This window comes from Protopterus annectens, chromosome 1.part1 (assembly GCF_019279795.1).
Source record: "Protopterus annectens isolate FY-2018-M chromosome 1.part1, PAN1.0, whole genome shotgun sequence".
In the NCBI taxonomy this organism is placed as follows: domain Eukaryota; kingdom Metazoa; phylum Chordata; order Ceratodontiformes; family Protopteridae; genus Protopterus; species Protopterus annectens.
Genome location: NC_056726.1, coordinates 444,396,394 through 444,422,041, shown reverse-complemented (window position 1 = coordinate 444,422,041; position 25,648 = coordinate 444,396,394). Strand labels below are relative to the sequence as shown.

The window sequence follows — 25,648 nt, the reverse complement described above, 5'->3', positions numbered from 1 at the left end:
CATCCAGAGTGATTAGTTTATGGTCTGATCTAACCAGTGACGGGTTGTCCTCCGGTGTGGAACACCTGCCCCCCATGTTGGTGATGACCAGGTCCAATATGTTTTCACATCTGGTAGGGGAGTTTACCAGCTGATCCAGGGCATTTGAGTTGATAAATTCCAGGAAGCGCTGGACCTGGGAGTTTGTACTTGAGTAGTTTTCCCAGTTAATGGTAGGGTAATTGACATCACCCAATATCAGAGTGTTCGGTAGGACCTTCTTGTTTTCCAGTGTCTCCAGAAAGGCGGAGTGGTGGTCCTGGGTCATGGAGCGTGATCTGTAGCAGGCCACAATTTGCATTGCAGATATGCTCGATGTTAGTCGCACATGGATGATCTCAGAGGTATCATCCTGCGCCACTAACCTGGAGGTGTAGGTATCCTTGATGAGTATGGATACACCCCGACCTTTTCTGCTTCGGTCCATGTTCTGTGGCTGAAATGTGTGGTATGAGTTGTAGCCCGGTAGTGCTGCGGTGCTCTGTGCAGCCTTGAACCAGGTTTCAGTTACTGCACAGATGTCGATGTTCTCCATTCTGAGGAGTCAGTCAAAGGATTCTTTACAGGTACTTCCAGGAGTCATGAACCATAAGAAAATGGTGTGGCTTCCTAACAGCAGGGTGTTGATAATCTACCTCTAAAGAAACACTATTAAATGTATCATCTAGGACTTCTAGGACTGGAGGAATGGCCGAAGGTTTGTATTCAGGCAGGCCCAGAAAAAAATTCTATATCTCATCTAAACATAAGGGAATTCCATGACTTCCATTTAAAGGACTCCTTCTCTCTATGTAGGGTATCCCTAAATGACACAATCTACAGTCTGCCCAACTCTGAAGGTTCAGAATCCTTCTGGGAGATGGACCCTTTCCCTGTTGGCAGTGGGCACCCCTGAGAATGAAAGCTCATTAGAATGCGGCTGTCTGGATTTCCAATAATGAATGAAGTCATGGGTCAAACTGAAGTTCCTGGAAAAGGATGGAAGTCCATTCACCCCAAGGTGAGGTAAGTCAGCTGACATCTGTTTAGGCTTAGGCATCTTAGGCTTCTAACTGTGGTCGGCTTTAAGGCCCTGGTTTGTGGCTGCACACCTGAGAGCTCAACCCAGTCTACTTCAACCTCCTTGTGAATTAACAGCATGAGGATACTGCCCACTCCTTCACTGAAGGGCACTGGAACTCAAAACACATAGAAAGGCTTCAGAACTGATCAAAGGCAAAGTGGCTGCAGCTTGCAAGGACATGCTCTAGGCAAGCAGCATGGTAACCTCCAGTGGGGTCTCATTAGAGGCTTCAACAACAGCAGACACAAGATACAGGGACTGCAAAGGTACGTCTCAGATATTGCTGTCTTCCAGACTGGGGAGTAATCCAATTGTGACTTAGTGTCATCAGCCTGCTGACTTGACTTCTACTTCCTTATGTACTTCTTCGAGTAGTTCATTTTCTTATGTGGGAAGTTAGAAGAAAAGCTGGCCAGCAACATGGCAGACTGGGACCAGATGCACACCATCTTCATATACATGCATCTCTGTAGAGTTTCCACAAGGTACTTTAAAGTCCTTTGATTAAAGGGTGTAGAGCTTGGACAACTGGGAAGGACATTCTTTGAAAGTAGGCAAAAATACATATATTTTGAGACTTTTATGAAGGATTTTCTTTCAACACCTAGCACAGCTATGAGCTTTTTTAGAAACAGAAATCTATCCAACAAAGTCTGTCAATAAAACCTAGCTTAAGATTATACTCAAAGTAAATAAGAATTCTTTTGTTCGGTTGTTTGCATCAGAGCATCAGAAACAACTTCACAAAAGGAAAATATTTCACCAGTGCTCTAGATCAACATTCCAGCTAGACACTTTAACCAATCAAGATTATCTTTACTAGCAATGTTATATAAAATCTCATGGACTGCAGCCTCAGAGCACCTGTCAGTTAATACACCTGAAATGAAACTACATTACAGTTTTCACTTTTGTATAACAACTCTCCGCCCCTCCTCCACATAGACCCTCTTTCCAATTTTTGTTTCTTCCATTTTTCTAAATGTTTCTCTGTGCTATGGTGGGTCAGAGGATCTTCATTTCTATTAATAGTTTTCTTTATTACCAGAATCAATAAGCAGCTAAACTCTTTCCATGGAGGCTTAGCTCAGCTCAGGATTCTATCCTAAAATGAAAAAGTCCTCAGTTATGCTCCTATCATCATACAGAATTCTCTTCAGAAGGCCATTTAAGTCCTGCTGTGCTAACTTGCCACAAAAAATATAAGCCCAAAAAAATATAAGCCCAACTACATATAGCTCCCCCCAAGCATCTCCAGCAAATACTTAAAAACACTTCAGTAAACATTTTTCAAATACTATGTAGACATTACCAGCCAAAATTTCTGAACCTTCTCAATTTTTTGGCACCAGGCATATTTCTTTGCACTGAGTATTTGTCAGCTGTATGTCCAGCCTAGTACTCCATGCTCTTCCCCAGCTTTTGGTGAGCTCAAAATCTAAGCTTAACAGATTCTTGTAACTCCTACTCACCACCCGTCTCATATGCTTTGACTCAATTCTGGCATCAATCAGAAACCGGAACAATGGTCAGTTTTCTTGACTTGCCCACAGTCTACACCACTGTCTCAAGTCTGCTGACCACCCAGAGGGAGACTGAAGCAGATCATGGTCTCTTCCCACCCCACAATTTGATCACTCCTTACTATTTGCTCCCACAACCTTGGCTCTTTCTGCTCCTTAGCCCATATCTCACCAACACTCTAGTAGCTAAGAATCTTTCCTCAAGGGGGTACTTAACTGAAGATCTGGAAGCAGGCTGAACTGATGGACTGACAATGCAAATTAAGCTTAGTTTGCTCACTGAACTGTGGAATACAGGATCTGAACACGGTGCTGGCAGACTTTCCTTTACACCACCAGTGACAACCAGTTAATTGTTTTAGTGAACCTGTAAAGTCTTTGAAAACATAGTTAGTGGTGAGGGGGTTACCTCAACCACAGCAAAGCACACTTAATATTCAGAGTTTCATTTAGTCCTGGGAAAGCCTCTGCATTGAGGAATAACTGCCACTTTAACTCACAGGACTCCAGTAAAGTATTCACATCTCCATAAAATAAATCTTACCTGTTCTAAAACTAGGAATACACATTTCTGGACCCCCTGTGCATACGTGACTGTGTTTACCTAAATCATTATTTGTCTCTATTACGTATGGCTGCACAGTGTTCTTTGATATGGCTTGACAGTTTCCTCGATGTAACATCCCAGTTTTTAGAAATAATGTCTCAAACCAATTCAAACGTAAACTAAAGAAATAGATAATGGTTAACAGGTCATCTAAGCCATATTAAAGCACATTTAACATTAAGAGACTTGTTCAATCCTGGCTGGGAATCTGCATTAACTAGCAACTGCGACTTTAATTCACACACCTCTAGCAAAGTGTCCATGTCACCAAAAACAAGTCTATCAGTTCTAGTACAAAGAATTTAAACTGAACAAAACCTGGGCAAGACAAGCTACGTTTACATAAAGCATTTCTATTCTTGACATTACATATAGCTGCACATGGCCTGAAAGTTTTTGTATAGTTTTACTAATATAGAAATTGCCACAAGTTACACAAACCCCTGCACAAACTACATTTGAACTGTGACAGTCATAGAATCTTCGGAACTCAACCTTCTTATTTACTGACACTATGTTATCTAATTCTGATTCACACATTTTTGCAACATTTTTGAGGCCTAGGTTGTGATTGAAAAAGGCTTTGCAAGAAGTCTACCTGCTAGCTTAACAAACAAATAAATGAATGAATGAAAGAATGAATGAATGAAACGTATAAGGAAGGTAGGTGAGGTTAAAACAATCACCAAAGGGACTTTACCTACTACAGGAACTTACACAAGGGATTTACACAGACCCATGGCTTTTCTTCTGGTGCAGCATTCACATTTAAGATTTGTTTTGATGAGTGAATCTCCATAGGCCTGCCAAATGCCTCCAATGTGTGTCAAAAACAGCAGTGCACATAAATGAGGGATAAACTTGTCCCTATGCAGTACTGTCTTCAGTCACATAAAAAAAAAAAAAAGAAAGAAAGAAATGTGAAAGCTACTCAACCAGCTGCTGGAGTTTGGGGGAAACACATGCATTGTCAAACTCTGCTACAGTTCCTTCCCCATTTTTGAGTGGAAAGAAGTAAAAAAAAAAAAATTCAGGGATATCAAAAGGCTTCTTTGCTCACTAAAATCAGGAAGTGCAAAATCACAGAGTGCTCTTAATATGCAACCCTGTCCCCAAAGGCAAAAGACATTTCTTTCTTCTACCTCTGGTTGTCAACTTGCTTTTAAAATGATTGCTTAGCATCATGTAACTAGCCTCTGTTTTTCATTGTTGCTGCCAAAATGTCTGTAGCAGCTTTTTAAGAGTTGTTGTTGTTGTGTCTTTCGGCTTTTCCCTGTTAGGGGTCGCCACAGCGGAACTCCGGTCCGCTAATGATTGGCAGTAGATTTTTACGTGCCGAGTTGCCGACCCTGACGCACAACCTTCAACAAAGGTACACCCATTCACGCACGTCTCCACACAGAAGACGCCCTAGCTGAGAATCGAACAGGACAATGTCTTACTGTGAGGTGACAACGCTACCGCAACACCACCACCACCACAATATACATCAGATATATATTTCACAGCCCTTAATTACATATACTCATTTTACATGACTTTTAAGGCAATAAAAGTACAGAAGATGGTAGTTAGTGGTTGTTCTCTATGAACCAAAATTACATGCATTAAGAAAATTCGGATTCATACCGGGTTCCACTCAAAGGCTCATTATCAAACACTGCTGTGCTCAGTCAGGAGTTTGAAATCATATGCTGTGGAACTCCAAAAAGAAATGAACACAAAGTGGTGATCTTGACCTTACACAAGGAAGCTGGGCTACAGGCTGCCACCAGCAGGAGGTGACGGAAACCAGTACCAATGCGGATTTCAGCCTTCTATGTGATAACTATGCAGCACCCTACCACCCCAACTAACCCAGTCTGTGTTTCTTCTATCACAACTATGACAGCAGGAAAGACCAAAAAGGCCAGGATACCGAAGTGTGAAGACCCCCCCCCCCAAAAAAAAAACCTAAGGAAGACTACTCAGTGCTCTTCAACTGCTGGGAACACATGGAATGAGGCCCTTCAAACGCTGCAGCAAAATAAAAATTTCTAAGTAGATCAAATCAAATCAGACAACTACTGCAACAGACACCCTCAAAAAGAAATCAATTTCTGTTTAATGGCACACTCATTATAAAATACTACAATGAATTTGTTTATGTGAGAAGTAATAGTCACAAGCATACACTGCATGTTTACTGACCTGAATCGGAACAAAGTAGGTAGTGTTTGGAGATAAACCAGGAGTACATCAGGAGACAAACATCTGCTGTGGTAGCTGCACACATTACTGCAAGCTACTGACACTCCTAAATGTTGGGCATGGTGGGCCATTTCCACGCCCCTCTGAAGGACAGGATTAAAGACATGGATGTACAATTGCCACTGAACTGCAGCAGTGCCTTTCTGAATTAATTGACAAATGTGACATGCAATCAACAGGCTCTGTTGTCCATCATCACTGAAGACAAGGTCTTGGTAGGCCTCTAAAGCATCCCACTTCCACAACATATCATCTGATCCACCAGTAGGCAAAATTCCTTCTGATCTGTAAGTAGACACAGATGACCCCTGACCATCAACACTACTTCTCTGTAAGGCTTCCTCCAAGTCCGGCAGCTGGTTACTGTCAAATGTACATATATTGCAGGCCGCTAATTTCATTTTCTCAGAAATATCTCCTCCCCCAAGTTGATCCAAAATAAGTTTATGAAGAGCACTCAAAATATTTTGCTGGAAGTTCTTAAATGCTGGTAATCTAAACGCGTGAAGCAATGGGGCAATGACTGACCTGGGATCCATGCAGCAGCAAATACCCACTGTATGTATGCCTGATAAAATTTCAGTACAGGTATTATTCAAAGAAACAAACTGCAATAACCGTAAACACTGATGAGCACACACTGCCACACAGCAACAGCGTTCAGGGTAGTGCAGGTCTCCATCCACAGTTTCCTCAAAGGGATTTTTGAGAGCTGGATTCTTGAATGCAGAAACAGGAAGGCCTGAAAGATCTCTGTGATGGTGCATTAAGTGAGAATACTCACATCGCCTATGCCTCTTCCTTGTACAAACAGACTGATGAAGCTGTTCTGATTTAATCTTTTTCACAGTACTGATTATTTTCATTACACTGCTGATCAAGGTTTTTACATGTTCAGATGCTTCAATGGAAGCCTGCTCACCTCTTGTAACCAACCACTCCATTTGCAAAACTGTACTTTCAAATACTTCAAATCCATTGTGCTGTATGAACTCATGAATAAGGTCCATTGCTTGGCTAAAGAAGAAAGGATTTGATGCAGCAGTCTGCAGGCAACTAATCAGGACTTGCAGAACACCCTCAAGCAACTCTGGCAACAGGAATGCTCTCTGTCGATACCTGGAGAAAGAAAATTCTTCCTGGACTTCCTGTAGTGTTTTCTTTGGTCTTGGAGCAAATGGGTCAGCTTGTTTCTCTAAGCAATTTCTAATCTTCAAAGTTGCTCGCAATAAATCAGTAAAATTTTTTCTTAACGTTTCTGGTATAGCACTTCTATTGTTAATATCTACAAACATCAGATGAAGCACTGCCCGTAAAAGCATCCTCTGCACTAAAGCTATGGGCTCTTCTTTCCAGCCAAAAGCAACCTCTTCACTTTCCACAGAGTCACTCTCATTACAGCAGTCACCAAACACAGACAAAAATTCTGTTAAGGTAGGTACCACACTTGCAGTTAAAGCTGGATTCTGGTTCAAAGCCATATCAAATTTGCAAACTTTTTCTAACAATGACAGTAACACATGACACAAATCAAAAGAAGTGTTCTCCATTTTGCTGACAAGTGATGCTGCAGCCGGATCAGTAAGCATATGTGAACATAATAAATATACAGAAGGACAATGGCTTTTGTTTTCTAGGCTCGTTGTGTCTAAATGAGAGTCTTTCACTGCATCTGCTGAAGGATGGCTGCTTCTACCTGGTAGAGAATCCACTCGTGACTGATAATTTATAAAGGGCTGCAGTACCCGTGACCTTCTATGCCTAATCATTCTAGCCCTTTCTTCAGAGTTAGCATCAGAATCAGAAGTTGACAAATGAGCCTTTTTTGCATTTCTAACAGAATAACGCTGGCAACTCTTCTGTGGATGTCTACCATTCCAACTGCAAAATGTCCGTTTTGAAAAAGAGCGACTAGATGAAAAAGAAATCTCTTCTAAGTCTGGATTTTCCTGAGTAGACTTGGGTGTAAACAGCTTGATATCTTTGGGTAAGAAGACATCTTTTAATGCAGGAAGTTTAAAATCTGAAAAAAAAAAGATGCATGTTATCTTTAATGGCACTGTTTTTCTTTGGGGTCTTTAAAACAGTATACTGTGGGTCTAGTTACCAGGTAAAATACTGCAAAATAAGACAGTAAAGGCAAACATCCTGTCATCTTCACTTCATATGAGTCCAGCAGTTTTGACATTTAACACTACATCAAATATTAAATGAATGAATAAATGAACAACAAAGGCTACTTCAAGATTTGTTCCTCTTTAGTTTAAAAAAATGCAAATACAATGCATGTCATCTAGATAATCAAACTTTAAAATATTTAGCTTCCGTACAGAACTGGCAAATAAAATAAGGCAGTGTATATCCAAGCAGTGAGCATCAACCTTATTTGTTTTTGTATCTGGTGAACTCTAACAAGCACATATCAAGAAACAACTTTACTGTTCATGATTTTTGTGCGTGAAGAGTTTTAAAAATATCATTTTAACAACTCTGTTAACACTCATCTAACTGCTAATTATGGATGTGCAAGTGTTACTATACTATAGTTAACATAATATTACTTTTGCAACATAGATTTCATGTCATACTGACAGCATACAATTTTGAACTGTAACATACTTCTAAAATCAAAAAGAAAGCTGCATCTTAAGACCAAGAACACTCTTGAACTTTGGCAATCACAAAATTATTTCTCCTAAAAATCCCAGTATTATATATTTTTTTATATATTAAATGATAGGAGATCAGTTCAATAAATGTAAAATAGTATGCATTCTTAACAGTTAGGGGAGATAGCTGGGTTGAACTTGGCTTTTTCAAAACACAGAATTTTTTACTGACATAAAATGGTAGCACTGAATCACTAAAACAATTCTGTGGAAGTATGCTGAAACACTTTCTTTCTTTAACCTTTCCTAACCGGGTAAATAGACTGGCCATCTGGGCCATACAGACAAATGCAATAGAAACTACACCAATATGTATACAGAGAAAGATATACATAGCTATCTATAGCTAAAGTTAGAGAGGCATATACACACGCGTGAGTGCATATATGTGTGTGTGTGTGTTTTTTTTTTTTTTTTAAGCAAGAAGTATGGGCAATGGCAGACCAACGTCTGCATGATGCCAACAAGTCAATAAAAGAGAAGCTCAGAAGACAGAATTTCTTAAGGGGCCTCAAAGAATTTGAAGAATATTTGAACAATGAAGTAAATTTAAAAAAAAAAAAAAAACACTGAGGAGGATCACTTAGTTGCAAGAAAATCTGTGTTCAAATGCTATGGCAGCAAATAAGATCGGAGGTAGCTTCATACACTAGTACATTATGGGAATACAAAATTTAAAACAGCTCAAGGATGGAGCACTAGTTTGCTAGCTCAGACCCATCAGTCGGAGTGGATGGATGGATGGAATAAAAAAGGATCTACTATTTTACCCTCGTAAAAAAGTTATGAAATCTCAACAGCTCAAGGAGACAAATGGATTTCACATATCTGTAAACATAAATTACATATATTATTTAAGCATACATTTTTCACCGACAAGAAAAAAGCACTGAATAAGTCAGATAAGAAATGTTGCCTTTCAAACAAACTGCAAACTTGCTTAAATTAAGAAGAAAGTACAAGTGTGTTAAGAACTTATTACAACTGTAAATGTTCAAAGTAAATTCACTTCTATAGTCCGTATCTGTAGGATATCCTGTCTGCAGTCAGACTAAAGGCTGGCCTACCTTCCAGACCTGTTAGTCCCCTTAGTGGTTTCAGCTGAATCCCTCTCCCTCAAATTTTAAACAGAAGCATCACCTGATACCATTGTTATGTCTTGCCTGTCCTAACTGGGGTAAATGTCAGCATCAAGCACTACAGCATGAGAGGACCCACAGTGGGGTGCTACAATGCTAATAAGCAGCTCCAACCCAGAGGCTTCCATTTTTTTTTTATCCCTAATATATTGAGAAAGATCAAGGAACAAGGGGGCCTAGTATAAAGACTAGAAGGAAAGTTGGGGGGAGTCACTGAAAGGAAGATAGAATCCTTCCCAAATCAAGGATGACCAAGAAAAAAAGAGGTGATGGAGGATGGGAATATTAAATGCAACAGGAAATGCACCTGAACATATACAATTATGGTAAAATACTAACACAACTGTACAATGTTCATCATACTATTCACTGTTATAGTTCTCAATGGTAGAAGCATAAGCCTAGGTGGTAGCTGTCCCATCTGGGAACCTCATGAGAACCTGAAGAATGGCAGAAGCAAACCCAGTATGGATGAAACCCCTAGATTATAATATTGTGAAATACAGTATAAAAGAACCAAGCAGCTGCTTCTAAAATGGCTTGGGTACTGACTGACCTGAGGAAGGCGCTGGTGGCTGCTCTAGCAGAATGTGCTTTAACATGGTCGGGTAGAGGTTTTCCATTAGCAAAGTAACAATAACTGAAACAGTATGCCAGCCACTTGGACAATGTTTTTTTACTGGCCTCCATTCTCTGCCTTTTATTAAAATTCACAAAAAGTTAATCTGATTCTCTCAATTCTTTTGTTTTATGCAGATAAAATATCAACTATCTTTGTACTTCTATGACATTGATGGCTCTTTTCCTGCTGTTCTTAGGTTTAGAGAAAAATACAGGGAAGTGAATGGCTTCATTCAGAGAAATCATCATTATCTTGGGCATAAGGGAAAGGATTGTTACACAAGAAAATGAAGTTCTTATGGAAGATCTGAAGGGGTTCTTTGCACATCAGTGCCTGTAGTTCTGAAATTCTTTCAGCAGAAGTCACATCCACCAAAAATATCACTTTCCAGGAAAAGAGTACAACAGGAGCTGAAGCAGCTGATTCAAAAAGGGCCAAGGTTAACTTTTCTAGCACACAACTATGGTTCCGTTATGGAATGGCTTCCCATCTTGGTGGTCTAAAATGAAGTACCCTCTTGGAAACTGCTTTACTAGTAGTCAAGAATACAAATGAGTGTCCAAGCAAGCCAGGATGAAAAAGCAGAAGCACAGACCTTTAGTGAAGGTCTTAGGATATCCTCATTTTGTAAAAGTCTTACAGGCAATCCAGAAGAAATAATACTCTGGTCATGCTACGGTCTTGGCCCCTAGAAATGCCCCAAAAGGAGAATATCCTCCATTTTGCTAAGTAAGACTAAGGTTTTTTAGACTTCCAAATAATATCGAGCACGTCCTCTAAAACATGGGAGGGCTAGGGAAAACCATCCAAGCTGTCAACCTTAAGGTGGTCAAATTAGGGTACAGAAGGGGACTCCTTTTTCCTGCGTCAAGACATTCATGTACTGGAGCAACACCTTTGGTTCCTCCCTGGCAAGGCTCAGCATGCAGTAGTACCCGTATTGTCTGGACCAAAAGATTGCTATCAATAAAGCTTTTGACCTGCCCTCCCTGATTTTCTACAATAACTAGAGGATCAAGAGTATGGTAGGAAGTAAAGAAACAGATCTTTCCAATGCAGAGAAAAGCCATCTAATTTCCAAACTGTAGGAGATGCTGCCTACAACAGAACTTTCTCAGCTGTCTGTTTCCTGGGGAAACAAAAAGGTCTCCTTATGGCATATATAACTTGCTAGTCAGATTCTGGAAGTTTTCCCTGTGTAAAAAAACATTCATATGGCACATGAGAGTTTCTCCCTGGACCTCTGCTGAAAATTGGCTTTCTTCCAAGTCGGACTCTCCTAGTAAACAAATGTTAAATAAAAATAAAAATAAATAACATATGGGTCTGTCTATGATCTGTCACAGCTGAGAGGCTGATCGCTTTCTTGAAAAAGTATGTAGGTTGCCACAAGGAAGGCCTAATGCCTGGGTCACTTTCTACATCTATAACAGCTAACCTGCACAGGATGTAGAAGTGGGTTCCTACTTGCTAACTGATGTGCTACATAACCATGGTGTTGTCTGTACGGATTTACAGAGCTCCCTGTATCTGAATCTGCTTGAGAAATATTAGTGCCAGAACGACTGCCATCATCTCTTCAGCATTTCTGTCTTTCCTTCTCACTGCTAATGTCCCATGTGCCCTGAATTTTAAGAGGCCCCATGTTGGCCATATAAAGTGTGAGAAGTCTGTAGTCAGTGTCTTTGTAGGCTGCACTAGCCTGAATATCCCCATGTAGAGCTGCACCTGTATTTTCCACCATGACAACTCCTCCTTTACGAAGGGAAGGATAGAAATAAGAGTTTCTTATGACTGAGTGCACCACTGTAACTTCATCATGTGGAGTCTTGTCAGTGGTACCATCAAGATGCATGATGCCACACATCCCACAGTCTGATAAATTCCCACGTTGTGATATGCTCCTTTTCCAAATGACACGGGATAAACAGGGACAGAAGAACTCTCCGGCAAACACAAGACTATTAAATGGAAACAAAAACCGGTCACGGCAGCAGCAGATTTGACACCAGCAGTTTATTAAAACTTAACCACAAAGGATAAAAAGTACTTCTTTAAGCGCTTTTCGTTTGCTAAGTCAGCAAACTTCTTCAGAAGAAAAACAGTTAAAAATACAGAAATACAAATAGGAAATGAGGCAACCTTTTAACAAATAGGAAATGAGGCAACCTTTTATAAACAGGGACAGAGACAGACCCTTGTCTGTCATCTGAGAAGAATGCCTTTTGTAACACTGTGTTTAGCAGGGTCTCCAGAAAGACCACCCTCTTGATTGCGGAGAACTTTGACATGGCTAGACTGACAATGAGTCCTAGCTCCAGGGAGTATGTCAAGGTGAAATTTTGGACCTCCTAAATTCCCACCAAGGAGTCTGGTTAAATGATGCAATCTTCCAGAATGGGGTAAATGTAGATGCCCTTTGGTCTGCAGAAAGCCACTGATGGAGCCAGGCATTTTGTAAAGACCTTTGGTACAGTAGACACAAACGGCAAGGAGGTGAAATTGAAGTGATTTCCCCCTGATGTGAATCTTAGGAAATTTCTCTGATCCCTGTCTATGGAGAAATTTTTTATTTTATTTTATTTATTTTACATTTGTTAACCGGGCTAGTCTAGCTGGATATATTTCCATTTTCAGTAGAGGCCCTCCACATATAGAGATAAGAGATATATCATGAGCTCAATTAACAGATTACAGGCTGGTAGGACTTAGACAATGAATATTGTTACCCAAACAAGAATAGGACTTAAAAATTTCTAGACAATCTAAATGACATCATAATGAATATTATTACATAGTTTAAAACAAGAAAAAAAAATGTAAGACCAAGGAAAGAGAAATGTACATTGTTACTAAAAAGGAAAGGAGTTTAACTTACTGGACAATCTAAATAACCTCATATTGAACATTATTGCTTATTTTAACAGCAAGTAGAGAAAGTGGAAGACCAAGGAGGAAAGAGAAACAACAATAGAGAGAGAGAGAGTAGAGTTAAAAGAGATACAAGTTTACTGGAAAAGAGTCATAGCCAATAAGGAGGAGAGATGTATGAGAGAAGTATGTAGGGTGGAAGGAAGATTAGGGGAGAAAGGAGGAGGCACAACAGAAGGGTGAGAAAGAGGGTTAAGAAGGGAATCAACATTTAGTCAGGATTAGAGCAGAAATGCAAACATGCATCCTTCAGGTCCAGAATGACCAGAATGGTTTGAGGGGTTAGTAGAGAAAATTGGCACTGAAGTCTCAACACTGTGAATTCTGGAATAAACAAACATTTGTTTTAGCCTTAAAGGTCTAGAATAAGTTATCACATGCCTTCTTTTCTGGGCATTAAAATTAGCATTTCTTTTTAACTCTGTCAGTCCTGAACAGCAAAATACAGACTATTCCCCTTGTTTCCTGAAGTAATTTAATCCAAGAAACTACTTGCTTCCTGAGAGAGTCTCTCTCACACCCACTATTAAGAGTAAACCTCATATGATTTACAATACCATATAAATAGAGAGAATTATAAAAAACATGTAAAATACAAAACTGTTCATTAAATGATGGGCTACACACTGGTGTCAGTATCAAAAGTCTGTCTGGTGACACAAATTTATTAGAAAAAGTACAGTTGTGTAAGTGTACTTACCATAACAGATGTTCTATTATTTCACTGCTGCAGTAAGCCTAACCTCTATGGGTTACATCCTGCCAAGGACATTATAGCCGGACAGTCTTCCAAAGCTCTTGGCCCCTTCTACACATGTGCCCAGGCTGCTACTAACTTGAGATTCCAAGGAAAAGAACAGCAGTCTGGACTTTTTGCATATTCATGTTCAAAATGCTTTCAGACTTTACTTTCAATCAATACACCAATGCCCCTGTATTCTTTCCAGGGGCCAAAAACAGGAAGAAAGGATTTTCTATACTCTGAAAGTGCATTGGCAACTCTTGTACTATCGTGACATAACTACAGCCTTTAGGAAAGCTGAACAGCTATTTAATTCCTATGAAGAAAAGAAAATAGGGTACCCTGTGTCAAAGCAGACAATTTCCTGATGGTTGCCCCTTGGGATTACATTTATTATTCCCACATATTAAAACAATGTGAGGCAGGGTCAAGGCTTATTCTACTAAAGCTTCGGCTTCTTCACTGGCTTATTGGAAAGGGATGCACTTTAGAAGTATTCCAAGGGCAGCAACTCTATTCTCTGTACATACTTTTACAAAGCACTATAAACTGCATTCCTTTTCCAGGTCCAAACTAGGCTGTGCTAAGACCATTCGCATGGACTCCTGGATCCAGTCCTTCTTCCTCCTCCCAGATAGGATAAACTATGGTAATCTACACATATAACTAAGGCTACTGAATCACTGATTTGATGAACACAGTTCAGTTGCATAAGTGCTCTTACCGTAACAGCGGATGTTTGATTAAACCACTGCTGCAGAAGCTGCCCCCTCCAGCCATCCCCCTTTTTTTTCTTTAGATTCTGTTGTTGCTAGGGTAAAGTTTATGAGATTTCCCCTAATTTTACTCCTTATCAGGACAGCAGCTTCCGTCTTTTTCAGTTCGCAAGAAAGTCCTGAAGTATTCTGGCAGCCAAACTGGTTTTCCTTCCCCTGCAGGGTGCGTGTTTGGAAGGAGTCAGAGGCTTTGGAAGACTGGCCAGCTGTTACATCCTTGGCAGAATATAGCCCATTGGGCTTAGCATACTGCAGTAAAGATCCCTGATGAACATATGGTATTACACATGCCAAAATGTTTTAGTATTACAGTTAAATAATGAGTTGTATTTCTGTAAAGTGTGCAAGACAGACATACTATATCAGCAATTGAATATTTGGCTTTCCAGTAATATATGGCAAGACTAAGTTGCACAATACTGTTTTGAGATACTGCAAAATAAATGCAAATTATAAATATAATACTTTCACACTGTTTCAGCATAGCAATACTAATCTACAAAACCACTCACTTCAGATGGTAACACTGAGTGGTAAACATATGCGTCTTAAGGTTGTGTATAAGATGGCAGCATTTTTTCACCTGTGATACACACAGTTTTTTCAAAATTAGTTCTAATATGAAAATATACTTATTATTGATAGCTGCCTAACCAAACAAATGTTTGCATTTTTGGAAGCCATGACATTACCCACCAAGTTTAATGTCATTTTTCAAGTAACACCCGCAGCTTACACAGGTCACCCCTAATATAACTGTATCATATTCCAGTTCTGTACAATTAATGCAAATATGAAAATATGTGATATTTTTCAGAACTTTTTGCATATGCTCCCTAATAACTGCAGTATTCTGCATCCCACACTAAATGTTTCAATGCGCCTGCCTACCAAATCACATCACCAAGCAGAGGCCATCTTGCTCACTAATATAAGATCTGTAGTTACTGAAAAATTAGTCTCAATATTATAACAGTCTGAATATTAATAACTTGTACCTAAAACAAGCAATTACATCAGTGGATCTGTTTTATCTTGGAAAACAGATTTTAATGTAATTTTTTTGGCTAACACCCACTGCTTATATAACATCCCCCCCAAACACGACATCATCACACAATGTTTGCATTACTAATAAAATGAAAATATGTAATCACTTAAGACTTGCACATCTCACATGTTGGTTTCACTATGCATACATAACTAGCTAATGCAGAGTGTACCATTCAGGAAATACTTTTGTTGTTGTGTCTTTTCGGCTTTTCCCGGTTAAGGGTCGCCACAGCGGAACTCCAGTCTGCTAATGATTGGCAGTAGATTTTTACGTGCCGAGTTGCCAGCCCTGATGCACAACCTTCAATGAAGGAATGCCCATTCACGCATGTCTCAACACAGAAAACGCTCTAGCTGAGAATAGAACCAGACAGCGTCTTACTGTGAGGCGGCAACGTTACCGCAGCACCACCACAGCAGTATATTCAGGAAATACTGTTATTACTACAAACATATTAATAACTGTGAGTGGGACTTAGTAGCTCAGGATGTGTGCATGATAACCACCTCTTTTTGATGTCTTTTTTTTTTTCTACTGTACTGTGTGCATGAGTGCATACATGCATGTTCATGGAATATTAGTCCCAATATTAAAACAATAATAATAATATTAATAACTTTACCTAAACAGTTATGTTTCTGGAAATATGTACTGCACAACACTTGTTTTGCTCTTTTGTCTTAACATACACTACATGCACAGCCTCCCCCCCAATCTGGCACTATAATTCTCATATGAAAAATATGTCATAATTTTCATAATCTTCTGCAAACATTTCAATTACTAAAGAGCTATACGTCCGCAATGAAATTTTCACTACGTACATATACCAAATCAAGAGCTCTTCCACATTTAACCATGCTAAGTCATGCTGAGGGTACCACTCTTGAGTTACTGCTATTAACATGCAGTTACCTGTACTATCTGTATCTTTTATAAAATGTAGTTTTAAAGATAATGATTTGTGCATACTACCCCATCTCTTTTTTGAATGTATGGTAACCCTTACTGGGTAGTGAAAAGAGATGGCCTAAGTAATGCACTGCAGCATACTGACAACAGTGGGTGGCATGGGACCCCCCCCCCCCCAACAAGGGAAACCAAGCAACAGTCCACACTGTGTTGTTCTACTTACTTCTTAGTAGTAACTCAAAGGCACAGTAACCATCCACCTTGAGGGGTAACTAACTACAACTGATAGGGTAATGGAAAGAGAAAGTAGCAACAGTAATGTATTTAAGCTTGCTGGAAATAACTTGCCTCTTTAAATCACCTTCTTTCAAAAAAAAATAAATGTCTGAAGCTTAATGTTCAAGGCAGACAAAAACAGTACTTCTCAATAAACTGAAAAGGCAGATAGTTGTGAGTATGCCCATATCATATCTGGAAATATTACTTGCTTTCCTGCCATATACACAGATAAATAAAAAAAACAGCAATCTTTTACATATCTTCTGGTGTTAAATTAGCATAAAAAAGTGAAAAAAGCAATAATCAAAGTCATATGTTTCAACATGTTGAAGTCATACGTATAAACAACATATATCCTCACCCCTACCCCTAAAAATTCAGTCACTTTCTGTGTATCACAAGAGTATTACTACATTATAAATCTAAAAAATGAACATTAATTGAATGCAATATTACTCTACTCATCTGTCGGGCAGTAAAATGTTAGTAGGAAGACAAGCAGCTACATAGCAGCAGGTGCTTGCACAACTTTCAGCAAAGGTGTAGCTATTCTTGCACCAAATGCTGTCCCTCTCTACAACTATAATTTGGGAGCAAAAAAAAAAAAAAAAACAAAGAAAGCACACCTGCAACCTACAACAACAATTTCAAATACATGCACATATATACACAGACACACAGCATCACCAGCCTCCTCTTAACTACAGGCAAACTGCAGGAATTGGAGAACCAGTTGCTGGAAGATGGTAACCCTGTTAACTCTCCAGTGTGGCAGTTATCAGTTGCTTTAGCTCACATCCTGCCCAGACCATCAAAGGTAGCCACTTCTTGTGTGCCTTGCTGATATGTTTGACTGAGATCAACAGTGACCGACATTATGGCCAAATTTTTACTTTCAGGTAAGCCAATAAAAAACAGCCACCATAATTGGACTCTTGTTACTCAGGACCGAATGAGTTAAAAAGGACTGACCTACGTAAGTTAATTCAGTCCCCTACACACACACACACACACACACACACACACACACACACACACACACACTGCAGCTACTTACAAGGCTGTGTATGCCTCTGATATCTAACTGTTTTAAAAACAACTGCCAAGACTGACTTGTTTCTCACAAATGCACACTTGTTCTGCAAATTTTGAATAATGATTGCCTACCCTCACCAAATGATGACAAGGTCAGTGACTTCCATCCATAGACAGCACTTTTACCCAACAAACAAAGGTACTTTCTTGATCGTGCACACCTCAGATATACAATAATGTCAAAAAAGTTACAACAATGACTTTTAGAAAATACATTACCTGGTTTCAAAGTTATTTAACAAACAGGCAGCAAGCAGTGCAGTGGAGGCAAGAACTCTCTCTTTTATTACCAGTCGCACTGGGTGTTCCCCAAGGCTCTATCCTTGGTCCTTTATATTTTTCTATGTTCACTAACAACCTCTAAACCTCTACTCTACATGCTTCAATCATCCAATAAGCTGATGACTCAACACTAATCTGTTCCTCTCCTACACTCCAAGAACTGCAACTAAAAACACAGGCCTCTTTCCTTTCTGTAGGAGAATGGCTTACCAACATTCAACTTAATACTAAACCCTAATAAAACCAAATTTCTCATATTCCAACCAACTAACCTCAACACTCCTACATCCACATTTATTATCACATCTAACAATAAAAAGTACAGTTGTGTTCACTTACCATAAATGCAGATGTTCGAGTGTATTCACTGTTGCCCTCGGACGGCCTGAATACCAGAGACTTAACATTTCTGTGTAAGTCGCAGTCACTTGAGGACTGATGTCAGGTGGTCAGTAGTATAAAGTAAGGCAGCCAATGCCATTACATCAGTTTGTCTTGCCCTAACTTGTCAGAAGCCCCCAAAGTAGGAGGCCAGGTTCTGTTGGAAGAACCCCACCAGTGGAAAATAAATACCAGTATGTCCCTTGTAAGGAAAGGAGAACAACAAGGAAGAATGGTAATAAAAGGAGAAAGAGAATAAAGGGGGATGGATGGAGGGAAACCAGGACTGCAACAGTGAATACATTCAAACATCTACATTTATGTGTACACAGCTGTACTATGCTCTTCGTGTTTCACTGTTACAGTCATCACATTTGGATAGATTCCCAAAGTTGAGCAAATGGGTGGAGGCAGTCAAGGAAACTAGGGGCTGGCTAGGATGCCCTGCAAGACTGCAGAGGCAAACCTTGCCCTGGATTTGGAGAAGAGAGGCAGGTGGTAATGCTTGGTAAAAGTGTGAACAGATGTCCAGGTGGCAGCCTCCAGGATGTCCCTGGTGGGGACTCCTCTGATGAAAGCTGGAGAGGTGGAGGCTGCTCTAGTGGAGTGTGTCCTGACCCTTGAGGGGAGGCTTTCCATGCTGTTTGTAGAAGAGATGGATGCAGCTCGCTATCCATTTGGAAATGGTTTGCTTGGAGATGGCTTTGCCTTCTGCCCCTGTAGCAAAGCTAACCAGCAATTGATCAGAGTTTCTGAAGGATTTAGTCCTGTCCAGATAGAATCTGAGCTGTCTATGCACATCTAGAGAGTGAAGAATCCTTTCCCCCTTGTTCTGGGGATTAGGAAAGAAGGTGGGCAAATGAATGGATTTGTTGACAGCCACACTGGACACCACCTTGGGCATGAAGGATGGGTTAGTTCTGAGGGATACCCTGTCTGCATGGAAGATGATGAAGGGTTCCATAGCCATGAGATCTTGCAGCTCGGAGACTCTTTGGCTGAAGTGATGGCCAGAAGGAATGCTGTCTTCCAGCACAGAAATTTTAGCACTGCAGAAGAAGCTGGTTCAAAAGGGGGCAGGGTGAGCTTTTCCAAGACAAAGCTAAGGTCCCAAGCTGGTGTTGGTGCCCTTCTGGAGGGCCTCAAGTTGCTAGCCCCTCTAAGGAACTGTTTGATCAAAGGGTGTGAGAAAAGTGTCTGCTCAGTGGGAAAATGAGCAGAAATAGCAGAGGCATGAAATTTTATAGAGGAGAAAGAGAGACCACTGTGTAGTAGGTCAGCTAAGTAATCCAGGATGAGAGGGATGGAGGGCTGTGCCGTATTGGCTCCCTAAGTCTGGATCCAGATGCAGAACCTTTTCCATTTATGTGCATAAGACTTTCTGGTGCTAGGATGTCTGGCCTCATGGATAACATCCAGAACCTTTTTACTGAGGATGGCAGATTGGCTCGGGGTTAGGGAATATGCCAAGCTGCCAAAATGAGTGTCTGCAATTGGGGATGCATGAATTCCCCTTCCCTCTGGGTCAGGAGGTTTGGAATCTAAGGAAGATGCCATGGAGGCAGCGGGGACAGGCTATGCAGCAAGGGGTACCAGTGTTGTCGGGGCCAGTCTGGAGCTATAAGAATGGTCCTTGGCTTTTCTTCCCTTATTTTGAGCAGTACCTTGAGGATGAGTGGTAGGGGAGGAAAGGCATAGACCAATAGACTGACTCAGGGGAAGGACAGGGTATCCACTTTCCAAGCCATGCAGAGATGCTCCCTGGTGCAGAAGTTACTGAGCTGATGGTTGGTGTGGGAGGCAAAGAGGTCGACCTTTGGGGGTTCCCCATTTCTGAGTTATTAGGGTGAAGGTACTTCTGTTGAGTTGCCACTCGTGGGGGTCCAGAAGGTTTCTGCTTAATTGGTCTGCCAGAGAGTTGAGCGAGCCTGGTAGGAATTGTGCTAATGGGTGTAGTTGCATGGAAGAGGATGTGAGCCAAAGGGTCATGGCCAGCCTGCATAGAGAGTAGGAGTGAGTCCCTCCCTGCTTGTTCATGTACCACATCACAGTGGTGGTGTCTTGTTTTGACCAGGAGAACCCCTGGTGAGAGAAGGGGTTTGAAAGCTATCAAGGCATGCTGCACAGCCATCATCTCTTTTTGACTGATATGCAGAGGGATTTGCTGTGGGCTCCATTGGCCCTGTATGCACCTGTTGTCCAGGGTGCACCAAAAGCGTAGTCTGATGAGTCTGTGGTGAGGGTCTGGGTGGCGGGGGATGGGGAGAAAGGCAGTCCCTTGTTGTGGGAGCATGCTGTTGCCCACCAAAGAAATTTTTTCTGAGGGAAGGAGTTATACGTAGAAGAGTTTCCAGGTCTTGACAGTGTTGACACTAAAGGCTCTTCAGGTACCACTGAAGTTTCCTCATATGCAGTCTGGCATATGGAATGAGTAGTATGCAAGATGCCATGAACCCCAGAGCCTGCAGGATCTTCCATGCAGATAGCTGGGGCCTGGTGGCTAGTTGAGAGAAGTAGGCTGTTAGGAGTCAAGCTGGATTCAAGGAAAACATCATCCAAACCATCCAGGACTGAGGGCATGGCCAAGGGTCTATGTTGTGGAAGATCTAGGAATTCCCTGAGTCTCTTTTTAGACTGAGGGTAATCCTGACTCTCCCACTGGAAATGCTCCCTTAAAGTATGCAGGGTTTCCCCAAAGGAAAAATCCTCCGGGGGAGAGGCTGAAGGAATTGAGTCCTCTGCCAGAATCCTGATAAGTGGAGAGGGGATGCATGTCTTCATAGTCAGATGCATCAGATTCATCTGACCCTTGTTCAGACAAAACTACAGGGGACAGATCTCTTTTCCTTTTTGAGGGGGTAGCTTGGCTTCCCCTGATCAGCATGATAAGGTCTTCTGCTATTTTAAGCATTTGAGACTGAAATAAGGTAACAGGCGCCTGAGAGTGGGTAGTCGGTTTCTTGTGTGTGGTTCGAACCCTGGGTCTAAGAAATTCGGTAGTTTTTGAAAGAACGGTAGTTTCGAAAGAAGACGTCAGTTTGTGTCAAGATTCGGTAGTGTGAAGGACTTTCTCTGAAGCCGGTGTCTGCTCAGCGGCTCCGGACCCATCCAAGGTAAAGATGACTGCAGGATCCATAGTCGGAGAAGTGTTTTGCGACATACAGGACTCCAAAAGGGTCTCGGTAGTGGACTGTGAATCAACTGAAGCAGGCATCAGGGGCTGCGAAAATGCCTCACTGAGTACCGGAGGACTGACGACTAGCTTAATGGAAGCATCGTCGGTAGGTCTGGACCTGAGCGGTCTGTCTCTGTCTTTATCTTTAGGTTTTTTTGGAAGATCTGCTGTCGGATGGCTTACAGAAGCCATATTGGAATTAGAGGACTGAAAACGAAAATATCTGGCTACAATACGAGCCCAACGATGGATAGTTCTGGCTTTAACTCATTAACCCCGACTACCGTCTCATGGCGCCTCTGTGCTTAACAGTGAGCATGCTGTGAAATGGTAGTAATTACATGCTATTACACTCGAGTGCCTTCTCCCAGCGTATTTAAGTTTGCAGGCATATTATAGCTCCAGTGTTGAAATTTAAGTTGAAAAAGTAACTGAACTTTGTCAGTTACCTTGTCAACTTAAGCTTCAGCATGGAGTTTTGTGGTCTTCATATTTGACTTTATTTAGAAAATCAGCTTGCAATGCAGCCTGTATCTGCGTCTCAACAGCAAGCTGATTTTCATTAAGCAACTGTGGCAGCCAGTGAGAGTCAACTATTTATTAACACAACCCCCGACACACACTGTTCTGTCCAAATAAATAGAGGGTAGTACAGTAGACATTCCCTTTCTTTTTCTGCAATTTGTAGAATTATCTACTGTATTCGTCTAGTTATTGAGCCCATGGTCGGCCTTAGCTGAAATGGTGCCCTAGGCAAAGCAGTACTCTAGCGCCCTTTAAGCCCTACCCACACCATACTAATGCACACCCCTATAATCCACACCCACAGGCAGGCCACTCTCCAAGAAGGCCACTTCAGTCTTTTCCTTCAATTATTTAAATGCATAGGAAAAAAAGATACCTTCTAATGTAGTTAAAGTGCAAGTGAAGGACGGTGGAATTTTCCTTTAATAAACCTCCTGCTTTATCTGTTGCTCCTTCACACATATTTTACTATAAAAGTCATGTCCTCAAAAAGTAGAAGACCATGTGCCTTGTTTCGAAGGGTTGCTTAAGTTACAGTTTAATTTACTTTGGGGTAGGCGAGTGAGACTTACAGCTCAGTAAAAGTAGAATAGCACCTTCTCTCCTCCCTGTGTACAGTAGCTTAAGTTAGAATAGCACAAACACACATAGCCATTTGCTAAACAATACAATCTCGCAATGAAAACAGACTTAGCATAAGCATTAAACTTCTATGCCATTGAAATGGCATGAAAACCCACATTCATACAAAATGCATCTGGCCATTAAGTTTATCTTTGGGCTGTTTTCAAAACAGACTCCTTCCATACATTTTTAGCACCATGTATTCACTGGGGCAGCCACGGTGGTGCAGCGGTTAGCATTGTTGCCTTACAGCAAGAGGTTCTCCGGTTCGATCCTTGGCTGGGGTGCCTTCTGTGTGGAGTCTGCATGCCCTCCCTGTGGTTGCATGGGTTTGCTCCGGTTTCCTCCCAAAGACATGCTGTAGGTGGATTGGACACTCTAAATTGGCCCTAGGTGTGAGTGCATGTGTGCCTTCCGTGGAATGTTGGGTGCCGGGCTGGCAACTCAACACCGTAAAACTCTACTGCCAATCATGAGCGGACAGGTGATCCGCTGTGGCAACCCCTAACCGGGAAAAGCCGAAAGAAGAAGGCATGCATGTATTCATTCTTTGATTCACCTTCCTGATTATACTAAATTATATTCCTTGTATAATACCACTGCCACTTGTTAGAAAGCATTTTAAATTGCAGTTTAACATTCTCTTAATAAGCAATGAAATGTTGTATAAAATCAATAACACTATTCATTTCAGAAAATTTCAACCATAAAAGGCTAGACTTCTGTCATTACAATCCACCAATATCACTCAACACACAATCTTGCAGAAGTATAATCATCTGAATAATTCCACATTAAAGACAAATGTAACTAATAAAGTGGTTGCTACTGGCAAACAACTTTACACCTCAATGCTTCATCTACAAATTCAGTGTATGTTGCCCTTGAAAACTGCCTATATTACAATTAAAAATTTGATAAACTGGTAATATTGCAATAGGAAATGACTAAAACTGACAAGTTCATAGTTGCTAGATATCTCATACAAAGGAGACACACTCAAGAGTGTAAAACCGCTACCCCCCCCTTATAATGCACCAAATAATCAACAATCATATGGGAGCTGCTATATCGGTGTGGGAGTAGAATCCACAGCTTTCTGCACCAAAGACAATTATGCTACTAATGCTGCTTTCAAATTCCCTGTATAATAAGACACCACTTGTTAGATAGTGTTTTAAATTTGCAGTTTTTAACATTTTTCCAGTAAGCAATGAAACAATGCATTTCCCAATAATGAAATAACTGCCCATTTCAGAATATTTTAACCATAAAAGGCCACTCAAACTTCTATCATTACAATCCATCAGTATAAGTCAATAAGCACAACCTTTGCAGAAGTAAATTTCATCTAAATAATTCCACATTAAAGAGATTCGTAACTAATGAGGAGGCTGTTACTGGCAAACAACTTTATATTTCAGTGTTTCATCTACAAATTCAGTGCTTGCTGCCCTTTAAGAATTAATTGCTTATGTTACATAAAAAAATGGTAAGCTGGTAATACTGCAATAGGGAATAACTTAGAAACCAACAAGTTCATAGTCACTAGGCATCTTAAACAAAGGAAGGCACACTCAGGAATGCAGAACCACTATCTCACCTTAAAATGCACCAAATAATTGGCAACTAGGGCATTACACACAATGCCTCCACACCTCTCAACTTCTTAGCAAAAGAGAGCTGGACAAAGCCTAAAATATTGGGGGGGGGGAGCAAAGGCTCCAAAGGGACATATTATAAATATTGCTCTTATAGACTTAAAAGTTGCTAGAATAACGGCATTTATCTTATCAGGCATTGTTTAAAGGAAATGAAGACTGAAACTCAAATGTATGATATTTAATTATTTCAGTCTTTAGGGATTTTACAGGAAACCACACATTTTATGAGGAATAGGACAAAAATATGAGGCAAGAATCTGGACATTCTGCAAATATCTGTACAGCTGAAAGATATGCATACTTCTCAACCTCTTACTGCAAAAAAATCTGCACAAAGCCTAAAATAACATGGATGCAATGGCTAAAAAATAGGGACAGTTTGAAGTAGTGCTCCTTTTAACTTAGAAACTTAAAAGAATAACAGTATTTGTATTAGCATGTATTTTGTGAAGGATGCAAAGTTTAAAATTCATATACATATAATTTTGTGACTTCAGTCCTCCCTGATTTGCCAGAAAGCCACAAACGTTATGAGAAACAGACAAAAACTATAATGCTAAATCTAGACACTTGAAAAGGTATGCTCAACACACACACACACACACACACCTACTCTTACATAGCAACACACACCTACTCTCTCACATAGCAACACACAGACACACACCTTCTCTTTCATACAGCAACTAACAACTATTTTAAATTCTACACAGTCCTACTCTACTCTCTCATACAACACAGACATGCACTTTTCTCTCTCATACAGAAACATACGGAACCACTAAGTTTACCTTATACACATGCACACACACACTCACACACACACACCTAGGGCCAATTTGGAATGTCCGCTATACCTACAGCATGTTTTGGGAATGAGGAAGGAAACCAGAGCACCGGGAGGAAACCCACACAAACACAGAAGGGCAGGTTGACTTCACACAGATGGCACCCCCAGCCGAAAATCAAACCATGGAACCTCTTGCAGCGCTAAGTGCTGCACCAGTATACCACCCTCTTCCATGTTTTAAAGTAAAAAACAAATATTGTTCCAAATATTTGAAAAAAATGATTATTCCCTATCTAAATGCAAAGTAAAACCACCACATCCTTGTTTTTCTCACTGTCTTCACAATTCAAAGATAAATGGTTCTTACACACAATAGAAGCATGAATAATTGTAACACAAATGACACTCTAGATGTGTCAGGATGGGATCAAAGACCATAGCAATAGGTTTGAACACTGACCGATAGATACACACTCTTGTCTCAGTGAAGGAACTAAGTGTATTTG

General features: G+C 40.6%; 1 protein-coding gene across 1 annotated transcript in view; it reads right to left on the bottom strand.

Moving 5' to 3' along the window:
• LYST (lysosomal trafficking regulator) overlaps nt 1-25,648 on the bottom strand; it is a 3,825,950-nt gene that overhangs the window by 3,352,180 nt on the left and 448,122 nt on the right. Inside the window, exon 4 of the mRNA XM_044075805.1 lies at nt 5,423-7,505. Within this exon, the coding sequence (XP_043931740.1) occupies nt 5,423-7,505 (2,083 nt within the window). The remainder of the gene's footprint in view (nt 1-5,422; nt 7,506-25,648) is intronic.